Genomic DNA, 21,541 nt, shown 5'->3' with positions numbered 1-21,541 from the left:
CCTGTTACCCTTAGGAAAATAAAAAATTGGAAGCAAAAATATAATTTTTGTGGGGAAAAAAAAATATGATTTTTTTTATTTTCACGCCCGGGGGTTCAAAGTGCTCACCACACGTCTAGATAAGTTCCGTGGGGGTTCTAGTTTTCAAAATGGGGTCACTTGTGGGGAGTTTAATCAGTTTAGGCACAACAGAGGCTCTCCAAACGCGACATGACACCCGCAGACCATTCCATCAAAATCTGCATTCCAAAACGTCACTACTTCCCTTCCGAGCCCCGACATGTGCCCATACAGTAGTTTTCTCCCACATATGGGGTATCAGCGTACTCAGGACAAATTGGACAACAACTTTTGGGGTCCAATTTCTCCTGTTACCCTTTGGAAAATAAAAAAAATTGGGGACTAAAAGATCATGTTTGTGGAAAAAATATGATTTTTATATTTTCACGCCCGGGCCTTATAAACTTCTGTGAAGCCCTTGGGGGTTCAAAGTGCTCACCACACATCTACATAAGTTACTTGGGGGATCTACTTTCCAAAATGGTGCCATTTGTGTGGGGTTTCCACTGTTTTGGCACATCAGGGGCTTTCCAAACACGACATGGCGTCCGATCTCAATTCCAGCCATAAAAGTCAAATGGCGCTGCTTCCCTTCCGAGCTCTGCCATGTGCCCAAATAGTGGTTTACCCCCACATACAGGACAAATTGCACAATAACTTTTAGGGTCCTGTTACCCTTGGGAAAATAAAAATTGGGGGTGAAAAGATCATTTTTGTGGAAAAAATATGATTTTTCAATTGTACGGCTGTACGTTATAAACTTCTGTGAAGCCCTTGTGGGTTCAAAGTTCTCACCACATATCTAGATATGTTCCTTGGGGGGTCTAGTATCCAAAATGGGGTCACTTGTGGGGGGTTTCCACTGTTTAGGCGTATCAGGGGCTCTCCAAACGTGACACGGCGTCCGATCTGAATTCCTGCCAATTTTGCATTGAAAAAGTCAAACGGCGCTCCTTCCCTTCTGGGCTCTGCCATGCGCAGAATCAGTGGTTCCCCCCCACATATCAGGTATCAGCGTACTCAGGACAAATTGCACAATAACTTTTGCAGTCCAATTTCTCCTGTTACCCTTGGTAAAATAAAGAAAAATTGGACCTGAAGTTAAATGTTCATTTTTTTTTTTAAACATTCTAAAAATTCCTGTGAAGCACCTTGAGGGGTGCAGTTTTTAGAATGGTGTCACTTTTGGGTATTTTCCATCATATAGACCCCTCAAAGTTACTTCAAATGTGATGTGGTCCCTAAAAATAAAATGGTGTTGCAAAAATGAGAAATGGTCAACTTTTAACCCTTATAACTTCCTAACAAAAAAAAAATTTTAGTTACAAAATTGTGCTGATGTAAAGTAAACATGTGGGAAATGTTACTTATTAACTATTTGGTGTGACATATCTCTGTGATTTAAGGGCATAAAAATTCAAAGTTGGAAAATTGTGAAATTTTCAAAATTTTCGCCAAATTTCTGGTTTTTTTTCACAAATAAATGCAAGTTATATGAATGAAATTTTACCACTAACATGAAGTACAATATGTCACGAGAAAACAATCTCAGAATCACCGGGATCAATGGAAGCGTTTCAGAGTTATTACCTCATAAAGGGACAGTGGTCAGAATTGTAAAAATTGGCCTGGCCATGAACGTGCAAACCACCCTTGGGGGTAAAGGGGTTAATGCCCGTGCCTTGTACTAATTAATATGGTTGATTACTGAGAATACCCCATTATTTGTGTATATTTAAATCCACTCATTTATCAAGGTGCACTGACTTACATTATTTAATTACAAGAGTCAATTTAGGGATAAGGTACAGTTATATTTGTTACCTATGGTCATGATTTAATCACACCCCTGTATACTATTTGCAGACTTTTTCTTAAATGTAGTTATGCTTGATATTAATTGACATCTATTTGTACTTTGTACATACAGTGGGGAAAATAAGTATTTGATATACTTCCGCTTTTACAAGTTTTTCCACCTGTAATTTTTGTCACAGGTTACACTTCAACTGTGAGAGACAAAATCTAAAAATAAAATCCATAAAAATTATACAATGTGATTTTTCTATAATTATTTTGCATTTCATTGCATGAAATAAGTATTTGATCACCGACCAACCAGCAAGAATTCTGGCTCTCACAGACCTGTTAGTTTTTCTTTAAGAAGCCCTCCTACCCTGCACTCATTACCTGTATCAATTGCACCAGTTTGAACTCTTTACCTGTATAAAAGACACCTGCCCACACACTCAAAAAAGAAAAAGCTACTGACCAAAGACTGGGATCACCACAATAAGTCACAAAAAATATCAAACTTTTATTAAATGTCAAACAAACCAAGACATGATTAAAAACATTAAAAAGTCACTCAATGACAATACACCCATAAGGTTAATAATATAACCCATAAAGGTTCCCCTATAACTTAGAGTACAGGTATAATGAAGACAGAATATTGGTCCATAGAATCAATGGTCACATCATATTATTCCACAAAAAATGTAATACCAATGAATTAAATGGAGTCCACCATGGAGGTGGGTAAATAATATGGGCACGTGGGGAAAGGAATGCTGATTCAGATTATGTGCTCGGCTAGTCTCAGAGATATTGAATTCTGTTATTATAGGTCATTTTCCAGATTCACTACCTAAGAGCCTGCTGTGACTTGTTGTCAAAGAGTTTCTTCCTAGCTCTTTAAATTAAAGCAAAAACATTGCATTGACATTTATGGCCCGTGGGGACGCAAGGGTGGGGGCACATTCCAGGAGTGGATGGATATGTCCTATAATCCAAAATGGATTCTCCCTCGCCCCCCTCACATTCAGCAACACTGAAGTCTTTATGCTTTAAACAACACTCCAGTGTTCCATATGACCATGACCTGGACACACTTTGAGGCCATCCACAAATTCTAGCTTTACAGTGATAATGCACAGTGTCCTCCCTGAGATGACCCCAACTTTGGCTGAGGTGTACATTCCTCAAATGAACATCTACATGGATGAGTCCCTAATACATTTCAATGGGAGACTCAAATTCCTCTATGTAGAGAACTTTTATACCAGCTTCCTACTGTTCAAGTCCCTCTCTGTGCGAGGTACCGCAGCCTGCGGTACTGTGGGCAAAAATCAGAGAGGCCTCCTGAAACACTAATTGGGCAGCTGCTCAGGAAGGATGAGTGTAGAGCCCAATGTAGCGACAACATGCTAGTGGTCAAGTACAAGAGGGATGTTCTTTTCTTGATCACCATGCATGGAGATGGCAGCACCCCCAGCACTGTTCGTAGGTATCTCTACACAGGCCTGGAAACCAGACTGTGTACTGGGGTACAAGAAGAACATGGGGGGGAGATGATCTCTCTGATCAAGTTCTCCAGCCATACAGTGCCATGAGAAAGGCCAAGGTGTGGTACAAGAAGCTGGCCGTGCACGTTGCACAGATGGCAACGTACAATGCTTTTGTGCTATCACGATGTGCAGGACAGAGCCTTACGTCATACCTTCAATTCCAGCAGATAGTGATCAAGGTCCTAATCTTCGGAAATCAGTAAGGAGCGGGCCCCAGTACTTCAGGAACTGAAGGTGCTCATATCGTACAGCTCACAATGTCCCCGGTGAGGTCCCTCAAACCGCAATAAAAGGAAGGTGGTGTAAAAGAGATGCTGAGTGCGTTACTGAAGGGGGATCCACAAGGACACCATTTATCAATCATAGAATCGTAGAGTTGGAAGGGACCTCCTGGGCCATCTGGTCCAACCCCCTGCTCAAAGCAGGATTCGCTAAATCATCCCAGACAGATGTCTGTCCAGCCTCTGTTTGAAGACTTCCATTGAAGGAGAACTCACCACTTCTCGTGGCAGCCTGTTCCACTAATTGATCACTCTGTCAAAAAGTTTTTTCTAACATCTAGTCTGTGTCTCCTCCCATTCAGTTTCATCCCATTGCTTCTAATGTTTCCTTGTGCAAATGAGAATAAAGATGATCCTTCTACAATGTGACAGCCCTTGAGATATTTGTAGACAGCTCTTAAGTCTCCTCTCAGCCTTCTCTTCTGCAAGCTAAACATTCCCAAATTCTGCAACCTTTCCTCATAAGACAGGGTTTGCAGACCGGTCACCATTCTGGTCGCTCTTTTCTGAACTTGCTCCAATTTGTTGATGTCTTTTTTAAAATGTGGTGCCCAAAATTGGACACAGTATTCCAGATGAGGTCTGACCAAAGATGAGTAGAGGGCAATAATGACTTCACGTGATCTAGACTGTATGCTTCTGTTAATACATCCTAGAATTGCATTTGCCTTTTTTGTCTTTTCCACATGTGCTGTTGCTTAGCCCTATTCCTCCCATTCTGTATATGCCTTTTCATTTTTATTGCCCAGATGTAGTACTTCGCATTTTTTCCATTATAAGGTAGCGCTGTCATTCGGGTATGGGGATACTCGCTTGGCAGCCAATAAATCACATCCAGCACAGGTTTTCCATAAAACAATCACAGTCCAAGCGGTTTATTTAGGCATCATAAACCATGACCAGCAACAAAGTTCATATTAACAGCACAGCGTCCATGACAGAGCTTCATTCTGTTATCCCTGTGGTCATACAGGTTGTGCCATGTCCAGCACACAGACTCACTCAGCTTCACAGTTGTATCCCCTCTCTGAGTTTACCTCATGGCTGCTTCTCCATGCTGCAGACGTCCATTCCCTCCAGGGAACTATCAGGCACATGCAGCCATTAAACACAGCATTCACTTGCTGTCAGGAAGACAGCCCCATCTCTCTCAGACGGGACCTTCCAAAACAGACCAACCAGGTCCCAGCATTCACTCCATGTGACCTACCCTGGCCACCTTATATGATCCGTAGCCATGCCCACCGGGTTACATGGCTATGACCTCATCACAGGTTTTTCAACCACTCACACACTTTACAATACCGCTCTTAAACACACCCCCTGGGTGGGTTTGTAGGTAACTGGTTCCGCCCATCTCACCAGCTACCTGGAGACTTCTCCCTGACACATTGGAACCAAAGATCAGCTCTGCTGATCAGCACATAAGCAAGTCTCCATCCCAAGGCCACCCACCTTGAGATAAATAACGATCCTTTAGCACCCTGCCCCTGTTACCACTCTGGACAAGGCTATCCGTTCGTCCTGGGAGACCCACACAGCGCCCCCTAGCGGACACAGTGGTCACTACACCACACCTGTTAAAAACCATTCTGCTAGGCCTGTTTCACACCTCAGTTTTTTGTGTCAGTTAAAATCCGCCAAAAAGGCGGACAGCGGATCCGTATCGGATCCGTTTTTTTGACAGATCCGCCGAATGAAGAATTTTAAAGAAACCGCTGCCCGGGCAGAGAGAGAGGGGGGTCGGAGAGAGAGGGGGGTCGGAGAGAGAGGGGGGTCGGAGAGAGAGGGGGGGTCGAGAGAGAGGGGGGGTCGAGAGAGAGGGGGGTCGAGAGAGAGGGGGGGTCGAGAGAGAGGGGGGTCGAGAGAGAGGGGGGTCGAGAGAGAGGGGGGTCGAGAGAGAGGGGGGGTCGAGAGAGAGGGGGGGTCGAGAGAGAGGGGGGGTCGAGAGAGAGGGGGGTCGAGAGAGAGGGGGGTCGAGAGAGAGGGGGTCGAGAGAGAGAGAATTTTTTTTTCTCTGTCCGCAAGAAATGTTTTCAGGGTTAAATTTCCTCCTGACTTCATTCCTCCAGGCATGCGCTCTATAAAAATGCGGATCCTGCAGTAGAAAAAAACGTTACATGGTCCGTCCAGGCATCTCGGCAGATGCAAAAAAATTGACGGATCCGTTTTTTTTGCAAAAACGGCGATTTTGACTGATGGTCAAAAAAGGAAATGTGAGAAACAGGCCTAAGTTGCTGCCCACTGCTCCAGTTTATTTATATCTTTTTGAATCCTCTCTCTCTCTCTTCTCTAGTATTAGCTATCCCTCCTAGCTTTGTGTCATCAGCAAATTTAATCAGTTTACCCTCAATTCCTTCATCTAAATCCTTGATAAAGATGTTGAACAATACAGGGCCCAGGACAGAGCCCTGTGGTACCCCACTTGAGACATTCTTCCAACTGGATGTGCAGCCATTTACGACCACTCTTTGGGTCCGATCACTAAGCCAGTTATGAATCCACCTAACAGTTGCCTTGTCCATTCCATACCTAGTCATTTTTTCAATAAGGATTGTGTGATACACTTTGTCAAATGCTTTGCTGAAGTCAAGATATACTATATCTACAGCATTTCCTTGATCCACCCAATCAGTGATTCCGTCATAGAAGGAAATTAAGTTAGTCTGACATGACTTATTAGTTACAAACCCATGCTGACTCTGTTTAATCACTTCACTCTTATCCAGGTACTGACATACATGTTGTTTAATAATTTGTTCAAAGATCTTTCCTGGTATAGAAGTCAGACTCACCGGCCTATAGTTGCCTGGGTCCACCTTCTTCCCCTTTTTGAAGATAGGAACATTTGCTCTTCTCCAGTCTCCTGGGACTTCTCCTGTTCTCCAAGAATTTTCAAAGATTACGGAGAGGGGTTCAAAAATTTCTTCTGCTATCTCCTTCAGTACTCTGGGGTGTAATTCATCGGGACCTGGAGACTTGAATTCATTTAGGTTAGCTAAGTGTTTCCTCACTATTTTTCTGTTTATAGTTATCCAGGATTCTTCTATTCCCTTAATAGGACAGTGAAGTACAGTTGATGTTACATTTCCTTTCTGAGAGAAAACAGATGCAAAATAGGAATTTAAAAGTTCGGCCTTCTCAACATCCTGTCTTACCATTTCATCATTTTCATCCTGTAAAAATGCTATAGCATCTTTCACTTTTCTTTTACTTTTGACATATCCCCAAAATCCTTTATTAATGCTTTTGACGTCTCTTGCAAGCCTCAATTCATCGTCAGCTTTAGTAATCTGATTTGTGCCCTGCAGGTTCTGCAGACAGCATTATATTCTTCTTTAGATATGCCTCCCTCTTTCCATGTTATAAACATTTCTTTCTTCGTTTTTAGCATGCGCTTAAGTTCTGTGTTCATCCATCCTGGTTTCCTTAAATGCTTCCTATTCTTCCCTCTTTTCAGAATTGTTAACAATTGTGCTTTGAGAATTTTATTTTTCAAGATTTCCCATCCTTCCTGGACATTTTTGTCTTTAAGAATATCCAGCCATTGGATTCCTCCAATTCTCTTTGAGTCCCTGAAAATGCGACACCTGCCCCAAGAAACCTGGTATAAAAGAATGCTTCAGACTGTATCACACATCCATGGACTACCAAATTCATTTCTGATGCGCACTACACAACTTACACTACACAACTCGGGTATGCCAACCTGACGCACCCTACAAAACTCACGTATGCCAACCTGATGCACCCTACAAAACTCACGTATGCCAACCTGACGCACCCTACACAACTCGCGTATGGCAACCTGATGCACCTTACACAACTCGCGTATGCCAACCTGACGCACTCTACACAACTCACGTATGCCAACCTGACGCACGCTACACAACTCACGTATGCCAACCAGACGCACCCTACACAACTCACGTATGCCAACCAGACACACCCTACACAACTCACGTATGCCAACCTGACGCATGCTACACAACTCACGTATACCAACCTGACAAACCCTATACAACTCATGTACGCCAACCTGACGCATGCTACACACTCACGTACGCCAACTTGACGTAAACTACTAAATTATGAAATTAACATACCAGTAAACAGTAGATCAGTTCCAAAATGGGGTCACTTGTGGGGGTTTCCACTGTTTAGGCACATCAGGGGCTCTCTAAAAATGACATGATACCATTCCATCAAAGTCTGTATTCCAAAACATCACTTCTTCCCTTCCGAGCCCTGTAGTGCGCCCACAGTGATTTTCCCCACACATGGGGTATCAGCGTACTCAGGAGAAATTACACAGATTTTGGGGTCCATTTTCTCTCGTTACTCTTAAGAAAATGATAAAAAAATGGGGCTAAAAGATCAATTTGTGGAAATATTTTAATTTTTTATTTTCACAACTCAATGTTATAATTCTCTGTGAAGCACCTGGGGGTACCAGGTGCTCACCACACATTTACATAGTAACATAGTAACATAGTTATTAAGGTTGAAGGGAGACTTTATGTCCATGTAGTTCAACCCATATCCTATCCTAACTTGCCCTAACATGTTGATCCAGAGGAAGGAAAAAAAAAACCATGTGGCAAACAGTAAGCTTCACATTGGGGAAAAAAATTCCTTCCCGACTCCACATACGGCAATCAGACTAGCTCCCTGGAGCAACGCAATATTAACCCCTTCACCCCCAAGGGTGTTTTGCACGTTCATGATCGGGCCAATTTTTACAATTCTGACCACTGTCCCTTTATGAGGTCATAACTCTGGAACGCTTCTATGGATCCTGGTGATTCTGACATTGTTTTCTCATGACATATTGTACTTCATGTTAGTGGTAAAATTTCATTCAAATAACTTGCGTTTATTTGTGAAAAAAATGGAAATTTGGCAAAAATTTTGAAAATTTCGCAATTTTCCAACTTTGAATTTTTATGCCCTTAAATCACAGAGAGGCACACAAAAAACTTGATAACTAACATTTCCCACATGTTTACTTTACATCAGGACAATTTTGGAACCAAAATTTTTTTTTGTTAGGAAGTTATAAGGGTTAAAAGTTGACCAGCGATTTCTCATTTTTACAACACCATTTTATTTTTAGGACCACATCACATTTGAAGCCACTTTGAGGGGTCTATATGATAGAAAATACCCAAAAGTGACACCATTCTAAAAACTGCACCCCTTAAAGTGCTCAAAACCACATTCAAGAAGTTTATTAACCCTTTAGGTGCGTCACAGGAATTTTTTTTGAATATTTAAAAAAAAATGAACATCTAACTTTTTTTCACAAAAAAAATACTTCAGGTTAAATTTTTTTTATTTTACCAAGTGTAACAGGAGAAATTGGACTGCAAAAGTTATTGTGCAATTTGTCCTGAGTACGCTGATACCTGATTTGTGGGGGGAACGACTGTTTCGGCACATGGCAAAGCTCAGAATGGAAGGAGCGCCGTTTGACTTTTTCAATGCAAAATTGGCTGGAATTCAGATCGGAGCCATGTCACGTTTGGAAAGTCCCTGATGTACCTAAACAGTGGAAACCCCCTACAAGTGACCCCATTTTGGAAACTAGACCCCCCCAAGGAACTTATCTAGATATGTGGTGAGAACTTTGAACCCACAAGGGCTTTACAGAAGTTTATAAAGTACAGCGGTACAATTAAAAAATCATATTTTTTCCACAAAAATGATCTTTTCACCCCAATTTTTATTTTCCCAAGGGTAACAGGACCCTAAAAGTTATTGTGCAATTTGTCCTGAGTATGCTGATACCCCACATGTGGGGGTAAACCACTATTTGGGCGCATGGCAGAGCTCGGAAGGGAAGCAGCGCCATTTGACGTTTTTGGCTGGAATTGAGATCGGACACCATGTCGCGATTGGAAAACCCCTGATGTACCTAAACAGTGGAAACCCCCCACAAATGACACCATTTTGTAAACTAGACCCCCCCAAGGAACTTATCTAGATGTGTGGTGAGCACTTTGAACTCCCAGTGCTTCACAGAAGTTTATAACGCCCGGGCGTGAAAATAAAAAATTCGTATTTTTTCCACAAACATGATCTTTTAGTCACCATTTTTTTTATTTTCCCAAGGGTAACAGGAGAAATTGGACCCCAAAAGTTGTTGTCCAATTTGTCCTGAGTATGCTGATACCCCATATGTGGGAGAAAACTACTGTATGGGCACACGTCGGGGATCGGAAGGGAAGTAGTGACGTTTTGGAATGCAGACATTGATGGAATGGTCTGCGGGAGTCATGTTGCCTTTGGAGAGCCCCTCATGTACCTAAACAGTGGAAACACCCACAAATGACCCCATTTTGAAAACTAGACCCCCTAAGGAACTTATCTAGATGTGAGGTGAGCACTTTGAACCCCCAAGGGCTTCACAGAAGTTTATAATGCCAGGGCATGAAAATAAAAAAATCGTATTTTTTCCACAAACATGATCAATTATTCCGCAATTTTTTTATTTTCCCAAGGGTAACAGGAGAAATTGAACCCCAAAAGTTGTTGTCCAATTTGTCCTGAGTACGCTGACACCCCATATGTGGGAGAAAACTACTGTATGGACACACGTCAGGGCTCGGAAGGGAAGTAGTGACGTTTTGGAATGCAGACTTTGATGGAATGGTCTGCGGGTGTCATGTTGCCTTTGGAGAGCCCCTAATGTACCTAAACAGTGGAAACACCCACAAATGACCCCATTTTGGAAACGAGAACCCCTAAGGAACTTATCTAGATGTGTGGTGAGCACTTTGAACCCCCAAGTGCTTCACAGAAGTTTATAACGCTCGGACGTGAAAATAAAAAAATCATTTTTTTCCACAAAAATGATATTTTTGCCCCCAATTTTTTATTTTCCTAAGGGTAACAGGAGAAATTGGACGCCAAAAATTGTTTTGCAATTTGTCCTGAGTAGGCTGATACCCTACATGTGGGGGTAAAACACTGTTTGGGCGCATGGCAGAGCTTGGAAGGGAAGGAGCACCATATGACTTTTTCAACTCTGAATTGGCTGGAATTGAGATCAGACGCAATGTTGCATTTGGAGAGCCCCTGATGTGCCCAAACAGTGGAAACCCACAATTCTAACTCCAACCCGAACCCCAACACACCCCTAACCCTAATCTCAGCCATAACCCTAGCCCTAACCCTAGCCCTAACCCTAATGAAAAAATGGAAATAAATACATTTTTTTAATTTTATTATTTTTCCCTAACTAAGGGGGTGATAACGGGGGGTTTGATTTACTATTTATGGCAGTTTTTATGTTTGGCGGCTGTCGCACGCTAAAAGACGCTTTTTATTGTAAAAATAGTTTTTGCATCACCACATATTGAGAGCTATAATTTTTCCGTATTTTGACCCACCGAGTCATATGAGGTCTTATTTTTTGCGGGACGAGTTGACGTTTTTATTGGTACCATTTTCGGGCACGTGACATTTTTTTATTGCTTTTTATTCCGATTTTTGGGACGCAGAATGAACAAAAACCAGCGTTTCATGAATTTCTTTTGGGGGGTGCGTTTACACCGTTCCGCGTGCGGTAAAATTGATAAAGCGGTTTTATTCTTCGGGTCAGTACGGTTACAGCGATACCTCATTTAGGTCGTTTTTTTATGTTTTGTCGGTTTTATGCAATGAAAACTATTTTATATAAAAAATAATTATTTTTGCATCGCTTTATTCTGCGAGCTATAACTTTTTTATTTTTTCGCTGATGATGCTGTGTGGCGGCTCGTTTTTTGCGGGACAAGATGACGTTTTCAGCGGTACCATGGATATTTATATGCGTCTTTTTTATCGCGCGTTATTACACTTTTTGTTTGGCGGTATGATAAATCATTTTTTGCTTCGTTTTTTATTTTTATTTTTTAAGGGGTTCGCTAAAGGGGTTAACTAATGGAACAGTTTTATAGGGCAGGTCGTTATGGACGCGGCGATACCTAATATGTGTACTTTTATTGTTTTGGGTTTTTTTTATTTTCAAAAAATGAATTTATTGGGGAATATTTTTTTTTTTCTTTACTAATTTATTTGGCGATTTTTTTAAAATCTTTACACTTTTTTTTTATTTTTTTTTTACTTTATTACATAGTCCCAGGTGTCACAGATCACTGTGACAGATCAGCAATCTGTCACAGGCATTGAAGAAGACTTCCTCTTGCCTGCGCTTTGCAGGCACTGAGGAAGCCAGCTTCCTCCAGGCCCCCGAAGGCCCCCGTCGCCATCTTGGATTCGGGGGCCTGGAGGAAAGGAGCCCCCCGCAGCAGCGCTGCACATTGCGCTGCCGTGGGGGGCTCAGGGAAGCACGGAGGGAGTCCCCTCCCTGCCGATGCTTCCCTTTAACTCCCGGTACACCGAGATCATGTTTGATCGCGGTGTGCAAGGGGTTAACGTGTCGGGGGCGGTCCGTGACCGCCCCTGACACATAGTGCCGGGTGTCAGCTGTGATAATCAGCTGACACCCGGCCGCGATCAGCGGCGCTCACCATGTGGGCGCCGCTGATCGCGGTAGACGTACTATCCCGTCCATGGGCATAGGGGCCCGGGTCCCATGGACGGGATAGTACGTCGGATGTCAGGAAGGGGTTAAGGAAACTCGTGTATATACCCTGTAATATTATACTTTTCAAGAAAGGCATCCAGTCCCTTCTTAAATTTTAGTAAGGAATCACTCATTACAACATCATATGGCAGAGAGTTCCATAGTCTCACTGCTCTTAGGCCGGTTTCACATTAGCGCATTTTCAGCGCGCGCACGGCCGGGGGTAGCTCCGCCCCCGAGCCGGCTCTCTGCCCGGCGTGCCCGCCCCTTGCTTGTAGCGCCGCCTACTAGCGGACAGCGGCGCCTGCGATCGGCGCACCCTATCTTTAGCATAGGGTGCGCAGATCGTGCGCAGGCCGTGCGCTAGTTGCGCTTTGACCTGTGCTGCGCACTTTTGACGGTGCGCCGTGCGCGCCAAAATCAAACTTTTCGGATTTTGGCGCGCACGGCGCACCGTCAAAAGTGCGCAGCGCAGGTCAAAGCGCAACTAGCGCACGGCCTGCGCACGATCTGCGCACCCTATGCTAAAGATAGGGTGCGCCGATCGCAGGCGCCGCTGTCCGCTAGTAGGCGGCGCTACAAGCAAGGGGCGGGCACGCCGGGCAGAGAGCCGGCTCGGGGGCGGAGCTACCCCCGGCCGTGCGCGCGCTGAAAATGCGCTAATGTGAAACCAGCCTTACAGTAAAGAATCCGCATCTGTGAGTATGCTTAAACCTTCTTTCCTCCAGACGTAGAGGATGCCCCCTTGTCCCCGTCACAGGTCTAAGGGTAAAAAGATCATTAGAAAGGTCTTGGTATTGTCCCCGCATATATTTATACATTGTAATAAGATCACCCCTAAGCCTTCGATTCTCCAAACTAAATAACCCCAAGTGTAATAACCTGTCTTGGTATTGCAGACCCCCTAGTTCCCTAATAACCTTGGTCGCTCTTCTCTGCACCCGCTCCAGTTCAGCTATGTCTTTCTTATACACCGGAGACCAGAACTGTACACAGTATTCTAAGTGTGGTCGCACTAGTGACTTATATAAAGGTAAAACTACGTTCTCCTCATGAGCATCTATGCCTCTTTTAACGCATCCCATTATTTTATTTGCCTTTGCAGCAGCTGCCTGACACTGGCTGCTAAATGTGAGTTTGTCGTCCACCCATACACCCAGGTCTTTTTCAGTGACTGTTTTGCCCAGTGTTTTACAATTAAGCACATAATTATACATCTTGTTCGTTCTACCCAAGTGCATGACCTTACATTTATCCCCATTAAAGCTCATTTGCCATTTATCAGCCCAAGCTTCTAGTTTACATAAATCCTCCTGTAATATAAAATTGTCCTCCTCTGTATTGATTACCCTGCAGAGTTTAGTGTCATCTGCAAATATTGAAATTCTACTCTCTATGCCCCCTACAAGGTCATAATTTAATTTAGATAAACTCCTTAGGATTTCTAGTTTCCAAAATGGGGTAACTTGTGGGGGGTTTCCCCTGGTTAGGCAAATCAGGGGCTCTCCAAACGCGACATGGAATCCACTCGCGATTGCAGACAATTTTGCATTCAAAAAGGCAAACGGCGCTCCTTCCCTTCCGGGCTCTGCCATGCACCCAAACAGTGAATTTCCCCCACATATGGTGTATCAGCATACTCAGGAGAAATTGCACAAGTTTTGTAGTCTATTTTCTCGTTACTCTTGTGAAAATAAAATAGTTTGGGTCTAAAGTAAATTTTGTGTGAAATAAGTTAAATGTTAATTTTTTCCTTGCACATTGCTTCAGTTTTTGTGAAGCACCTGAAGGGTTAATAAGCTTCTTGAATGTGGTTTTGATCACCTTGAGGGGTGCAGTTTTTATAATGGTGTCACTTTTGGGTACTTTCTGGGTTTTCCCCAAAATTGCAAGTTGTTTGCTAAATAGACAATGGGGGAATAGCCTGCTGATTTTTGGGGGTCCGCCACCATCCTGTTAACAGGCCTTTGTAGTATCCAGTGCTCAGCAGAACAGAGGTGCGAGGGGCTCGGCCAGAAGCTGCATTCATTGACTAAGGAACTGCAGGAAATGGAGGGCTATTCTAAGGATACGGGACGAGTTGTGGATTTGGGAGGGTCAGGAGTATTCCGACCCGTTAGTAGTGGCTGTGCATGGTGATACAGCTGACCACAGCCTCATCCCATTTGTGCAATACCAGGCACAACCACTTCTAAAAATGAACATGACGCACTGCTCCATTTAAAGGACTTTTCCGGCCCTTAGGCCGCTTTCACACTTCAGGCTTTCGGTATCCGGCATGGTGCGGCGAAAAACCGGACTGCCGGATCCGGCGCCTGTTACGACTAGATACGGCTTTTTCCCCGTGCTGTATCATTGCTGCCGCATTGCGTTTTTTTCCAACGCCGGACCGGTTTTTCGCACTGCGCATGCCCGGAAACCTTCTCTGCCAGGAATATATCCGGCAGAAAGAAGGATCTGGTGTCTGCGTTTGCGGCCGGATCCGGTAGTCCGGTTTTTCGCCGCCCCATGCCGGATACTGAAAGCCTGAAGTGTGAAAGCGGCCTTAGAAAAACGGCTGAAGTTTGTTTTTAATAAACAAGCTGTTCTTTACTCACCCTCCCCAGGTCCAGTGTCTGCAGCGCTGACAGCTAAAAACGGAGCTTAGCAGTAATGCTTGAGCCTCCCAGAACTGCAGAGCTCAATGATTGGTTGCAGTGGTTGACATGACATCAATGATGCTGACAATCACAGACACTGATAGTAGAAGTTTTCTGAAACTGGAAAACCCTTTTATTAATGACTAGCTGAAGAGCCCGGCGCTGCCCGGGCATAGTAACTAACTACGGTTAGTTATAACAAATTATAGTGATTATATCTGTCTATATATAAAACTGAGTATATAGCCCCGCCCACTCCGCATAGCCACATTCACTATACTATCCCACATCATCCCGTCAGCCAGAGCCACTGGACTACTACCCCTAATATCCCACATCATCCAGTCAGCCAGAGCTACCGGATTACTACCAGTAATATCCCACATCATGCTATCACAGCCGCTGGACTACTACCACTAATATCCCACATCATCCCGTCAGCCAGAGCTACCGGACTACTAGCCATAATATCCCACATCATGCTGTCAAAGCCACCTCACTACTACCCCTAATATCCCACATCATCCCGTCAGCCAGAGCTACCGGATTACTACCACTAATATCCCACATCATCCCGTCAAAGCCACCAGACTACTACCACTAATATCCCACATCATCCCGTCAGCCAGAGCTACCGGACTACTACCCATAATATCCCACATCATCCCGTCAGCCAGAGCCACCTCACTACTACCCCTAATATCCCACATTATCCCGTCAGCCAGAGCTACCGGACTACTACCCCTAATATCCCACATCATCCTGTCAAAGCCACCTCACTACTACCCCTAATATCCCACATCATCCCATCAGCCAGAGCTACCGGACTACTACCCCTAATATCCCACATCATCCATTCAGCCAGAGCTACCGGATTACTACCACTAATATCCCACATCATCCCGTCAAAGCCACCAGACTACTACCACTAATATCCCACATCATCCCGTCAAAGCCACCAGACTACTACCACTAATATCCCACATCATCCAGTCAGCCAGAGCCACCGAACTACTACCCCTAATATCCCACATCATCCCGTCAGCCAGAGCCGCCGGACTACTACCACTGATATCCCACATCATCCCGTCAGCCAGAGCCGCCGGACTACTACCCCTAATATCCCACATCATCCCGTCAGCCAGAGCCACCGGATTACTACCTCTAATATCCCACATCATCCCATCAGCCAGAGCCACCGAACTACTACCCCTAATATCCCACATCATCCCGTCAGCCAGAGCTACCGGACTACTACCCCTAATATCCCACATCATCCATTCAGCCAGAGCTACCGGATTACTACCACTAATATCCCACATCATCCCGTCAAAGCCACCAGACTACTACCACTAATATCCCACATCATCCCGTCAAAGCCACCAGACTACTACCACTAATATCCCACATCATCCCGTCAAAGCCACCAGACTACTACCACTAATATCCCACATCATCCAGAGCCACCGAACTACTACCCCTAATATCCCACATCATCCCGTCATCCAGAGCCGCCGGACTACTACCACTGATATCCCACATCATCCCGTCAGCCAGAGCCGCCGGACTACTACCCCTAATATCCCACATCATCCCGTCAGCCAGAGCCACCGGATTACTACCTCTAATATCCCACATCATCCCGTCAAAGCCACCAGACTACTACCACTAATATCCCACATCATCCCGTCAAAGCCACCAGACTACTACCACTAATATCCCACATCATCCAGAGCCGCCGGACTACTACCACTGATATCCCACATCATCCCGTCAGCCAGAGCCGCCGGACTACTACCACTGATATCCCACATCATCCCGTCAGCCAGAGCCGCCGGACTACTACCTCTAATATCCCACATCATCCCATCACCCAGAGCCACCGAACTACTACTCCTAATATCTCACATCGTCCCATCAGCCAGAGCTACCGTACAACTACCACTAATATCCCACATCATCCCGTCACCCAGGTCAAGTACGGTGTGCGCGGAGCCTCCTGTGTCCCAGGTCACGTACGGTGGGCGCGGAGCCTCCCAGGTCACGTACGGTGGGCGCGGAGCCTCCCAGGTCACGTACGGTGGGCGCGGAGCCTCCCAGGTCACGTACGGTGGGCGCGGAGCCTCCCAGGTCACGTACGGTGGGCGCGGAGCCTCCCAGGTCACGTACGGTGGGCGCGGAGCCTCCCAGGTCACGTACGGTGGGCGCGGAGCCTCCCAGGTCACGTACGGTGGGCGCGGAGCCTCCCAGGTCACGTACGGTGGGCGCGGAGCCTCCCGTGTCCCAGGTCACGTACGGTGTGCGCGGAGCCTCCCGTGTCCCAGGTCACAAACGGCGTGTGCAGAGCCTCTAGTGTCCTCCTCCATCTGGACAGAGCCATATCCCAAACTTTTCCAGCACCCCGTGCAGGCAGAGCTGTGCACCGGCCACCAGCATCAGAACTTTACCAGAGCTGACCAAGGTCCACAGCCCTGCGGCCTACCAGCCGAATACTAACATCACCCCCTAGCGGCCACATCTCTCAGTAACTCACCCTCTCGCCGTGTGTGTCTTCCTCTCGCCTCCGCTATGACTACAGCCCCGGGAGTAACGGAGGCCAAACGTCAGACCGGAACCGGAAGCTGAGCGAGCATGCAGCCTGGCGCACTGGCGATGACACGCATCACGTGGTGGACGGCGGAAAGCATCATGGGCAGTGACAGTATCACTGAGCGTCTTTGAATAACTTTATTGACAGCGGCTGAACATGTCATTCTACAGTTTGATTTTTCATTATTTATTTTTTCCCTTATGCACCAAAATAAAAGCTGAAGCATATTGGAAGATAATGTTCTGAAACATCACCAAAGACGCCTGAAAATCTCTTTGTAATCATTTACTGAAGCATTTTCTGTACGGTTTTGTTACTTGTTTCTCTTTATTGTCTTTTAAACCTTTTGTGGGGAATTTTCTAATGTGTTTGAAGCAGCATGTCCAATGTCAGGTCCTGTTCTTTGTTGCAGGCTCAGGAGCTGAGCATGCATCATTGCTGGCAGATGGTGGCTGCATTATTCAGCCATCATCTGCCTCATCGCTTGCCCCCATGGAGCCCATAATGCTGCGGCAGCCTCTGACACTGGCACTGACAGCATGCATCCAGGGGTCCGCTAATGTTCTGGGACATTATACAGGCAGAATTCTGTATCGGGGGTCTACAGGTGCCATTGTTACAGAGGCGACATCACCTACAATGCTGCTTCCTTAGTTATTACTAACAGTCCCGGCTGACAGACCCCCTTTATGTAAGGTTCTGCTTTCAGCGATGAGTCTGGACACACGCACACATTTCCAGACTGTGACTTTCCTCTTCTCAAATCTAATAGCCATTTATTGATCTTGATTTTTGTTCCCAAATTATTTTTAACCTTTAAAATAAATTATAGAAAATATATAACTTTGGGAATCACTGTAATCGTACTGATCTGAAGAATCGTGTGACTAGCGATGGTGCTTTTACATTGCCGCTTACCAATGCACAGTAGCCAGAGCCTTCTATAGTCCCATGGATACCTCTCCCAAAAGGACTATTTGTTTCTGATTTTGGCTTATTTCCTGACCTCGTCTATCCTGGCCATCTATTTGTGCCTCGACCTCAGCCTGTCTAACTATGGTTTCTGTCTGCCATGTTTTGGAGTCTTCTACACAAGAGATATTGCGGAGGAGTCTACTCTCAGGGTAGCTACCTGCACTGGATTCCACATCAGAGCTGACACAAATCCCTTATATTCTGTTCCTCGGTTCAGCCAAGCGCCAAATCGTCAGCAATGCTGTAAAATCCACAATATCCCAAGTAGGTCCCTCTTGTACTCATTGTGGGATCTACTACTTTGTATCCCAATAAAAGAGACTGGTAGAAGACAGAATATTCAGGTAGCCAATATAATTCTGAAGAAAAATTAAAAACCTGACCAAATCAAGTCAAGTCGTATAGGTCTTCAAAGATGGTGTCTAATATGTATTGGTCATATGTGACACACGCCAAACAGGATTCGTCCAAGTTCAACCAGCACTCATTACAATATAGAGTGCCACATCCTGGATTTGGGCACTCGTGGAAGTCTATATTTCTCCTGCCATCACAGACAACGCAGCGCTGAGGAAAAAGAAATCTTGACACGGGGAAGCATTTACGGATTGTGCCCAAAATACTCTTCACCTGACCAAAAAAAAGGAAACATGGTGTGAGGTCTCAAGACTGAAGTTGGATAAAGAATAATTATACAAGGAGTGGAGGAAAAAAAGAGGGCTCCAAGGAAAGAAACAAAAGGCGCAAAATGAATACTGCCCTTTATGGGTCGGAGTATAACCGCTATCAGTTAGAGGAGAAGTTTGAGTACAATAGGTGCTAGGGTTAGGGTCACAGTTTGGGACATCATTAAGCTCTCACCCATTTCCGTTGTCTTTTGGCTCTTTTCCTCACCTTCGAGCGCAGGTTGTAGAAGTACAGCCTCCTCTTTTGGATATAATGGTTATAAAGGAAGAGAACCCTGTGTTTCTCTCTCTGAAAAGAGAAAGGCAGATGTATATGTATAGAAAGGAACGCACAATCGCTGCCCGGCCTATCCAATGCCAAATACATTAGCAAACTAGCGGGTTTGTTCCATCCCAGCAAGGAAGGAGATTCTCTTTCCTCTTTGGTCCGATCAAGGCCAAAGGATGTGACTTTACCTTTGGGAAATAGAAAGAAGCAATTACTCTGCGTAGACGGTAGCCATACACCTGGAGGAAGCACAATAACAGGAGCCCGATAACCGGCAAAGTGGAATAGATGTAGTTCTTGAAGCTCATGATGACTGGATTCGGAAGGCAGGCTATGGAAGAGGAGATTCATGAGCCCTAGCTTCACACTATACATTACATAGATGACATAACACCCTTATGGGTTTTCCCCACCTTCACAGGTGGGTGTAGTCAGATACTGCTTGCAAAAACAAGCACTTTCGCAATTTACTGCTTATTCAAATTTGGAGCTTTTCTTGAGTTATTAACACTTTTATTTACAGCTCATTGCTTGGGAGACCGACCAATGCTGCTGTCTTTCTTGTAAGTACTTCACTGAATCTGGCCAGGGTTAGGAACTAACGGCACTTTCCAGGGATCACGGTCAGCTTCAAAACAATAAAAAAGAGCTGGTCAACCCTGCACATGTTCTGCTGTCTAGCAGCGGTGGTCGGTCTCCAAGGCAACAAGCTGTAAACAAAAGAAAAGAGTTAATATCTCAGGAATAGCTAAAAAATTTTACAAGCAGTCAAATGCAAAATTGCTTGTATTTACAAGCTCTGTTCAATAACATCCATTTATGAAGATGGGGAAACACCCTTTTAATTAAACCTAAAGGCTTGTCATATAGCTTGTCATATGGATAAGGAGAAAAGGGATGTTATACAACTTTAGAAACTACTAAGCCTTGTAACTTCTTATCTCAGAGGATATTTCTATGAAGAGCTCACTTGTAGTCCTTCTCTAGGACTGCATTCACTTACTGTAATTTTTGTTGAGCTCTGCAAAGCTACTGGTTGAGATGTTAAATGCTTTAACTGTGCTCCGCAGAAGCCGGGAAATCATACTCTCACCTTCCACTATTATTTCTAGCTTGTGATCAACTATGAATAGATAAGAGAGATTTATTACAGGTCCATGTACAAAAGAAAATAAGTTTCTAACTGGTGCAAGACTACTCCACCGGTACCTTGTACATCTACTCTCTATGTGCAGCCAGAATGTGGTCTACTGGACATGGTTCCTCCATCAGTGATATACGGTGAAACCGCTTCAAGGAGATCACCTCAAAATTGCTGTGAAAAGTGTTCATTTATTGGGTGGTCTTCTCAAAGTATCTCAGTATCTAGTTATCAACTGGATAAGTAGGTCTTCTTAAAATGGTGATCTTTTGAGGAGGCTTCACCGTAAAACGTTTAGTGCATTGATCTTCCAGTAGACCACCAGCAGCTGGACCATAATATTACTTACCGGTCAAGACGGTGGGGATGCTAAAATGTTTGTTGAGAGTCCTGAAGATGTGAATAAGAAGTCGGTCAAGGCAATTGGCCAAGATGAAGAGGATGAAGTAAGGGAGACACATCACTATCTCCTTCATCTATAGAAGAAAAGAAAACCCTCCCATGACCACCATGTCCACTCAGCTGTCACTCACATTTCCTATGTCTCAGTGTTAACCCCTCACCATGGTGTTATTCTCAAGTTTCTGCAGACAAGGATTAAAAGGAAACACAAAGTCCTTCTTCTCCACTTTCCTCAGTGGTAGTAAATGCTTCTTTTTCTGTAAAGAACATATTTTTATTAAGGTGAAGAGGGATGGTTAAAAAACATGTTTCTACCTCCAAATATTTTACCAGTCGGTGAAAAAGCACCAGACATTAGAGAAGGGTGAAACATCTTATCATACTGAACTTCAGGGGCTTTTGGACAGAGGAGTGATTAGGCGCATCCAGAAAGCACCATCTGAGGCTGGTTTCACATTTGCGTTTTTTAGCGCTGGAAAAAAACGCACACCTGCGCATGCGTTTTTTCCCCTATATTTAACATGGGTGCGCATACCTGCGCACTGGTCAGCGCATGTATGCGATTTTCATGCGCTGC

The 21,541-nt window shown here is 44.6% G+C and overlaps 2 protein-coding genes across 3 annotated transcripts in view; both read right to left on the bottom strand.

Annotated features, from left to right (window-relative positions):
- PRPF3 (pre-mRNA processing factor 3) overlaps positions 1-17,593 on the bottom strand; it is an 89,410-nt gene extending 71,817 nt beyond the window's left edge. Inside the window, exon 1 of one of the 2 annotated variants that reach the window (XM_073567220.1) lies at positions 17,436-17,593. The gene's annotated coding sequence lies outside the window, so the exon portion shown is untranslated. Of the gene's footprint in view, positions 1-7,797; positions 7,819-17,435 lie in introns of those variants that run through there. The other variant, XM_073567221.1, reaches the window with a different exon arrangement.
- A 1,261-nt stretch (positions 17,594-18,854) lies between these two features.
- DCST1 (DC-STAMP domain containing 1) overlaps positions 18,855-21,541 on the bottom strand; it is a 40,763-nt gene continuing 38,076 nt past the window's right edge. The window contains exons 11-16 of the mRNA XM_073567286.1: positions 21,126-21,221; positions 20,912-21,038; positions 20,425-20,544; positions 19,610-19,752; positions 19,329-19,442; positions 18,855-19,097 (exon numbers count right to left, since the gene is read on the bottom strand). Coding sequence (XP_073423387.1) covers positions 18,855-19,097; positions 19,329-19,442; positions 19,610-19,752; positions 20,425-20,544; positions 20,912-21,038; positions 21,126-21,221 — 843 coding nt within the window. The remainder of the gene's footprint in view (positions 19,098-19,328; positions 19,443-19,609; positions 19,753-20,424; positions 20,545-20,911; positions 21,039-21,125; positions 21,222-21,541) is intronic.

The sequence above is a fragment of the Dendrobates tinctorius genome, unplaced genomic scaffold (assembly GCF_039654945.1).
Source record: "Dendrobates tinctorius isolate UK_male_01 unplaced genomic scaffold, ASM3965494v1 ptg000019l, whole genome shotgun sequence".
Lineage (NCBI taxonomy): Eukaryota > Metazoa > Chordata > Amphibia > Anura > Dendrobatidae > Dendrobates > Dendrobates tinctorius.
The sequence above is the reverse complement of the archived record's forward strand: the minus strand, read 5'-3'. Positions and strand labels throughout refer to the sequence as shown.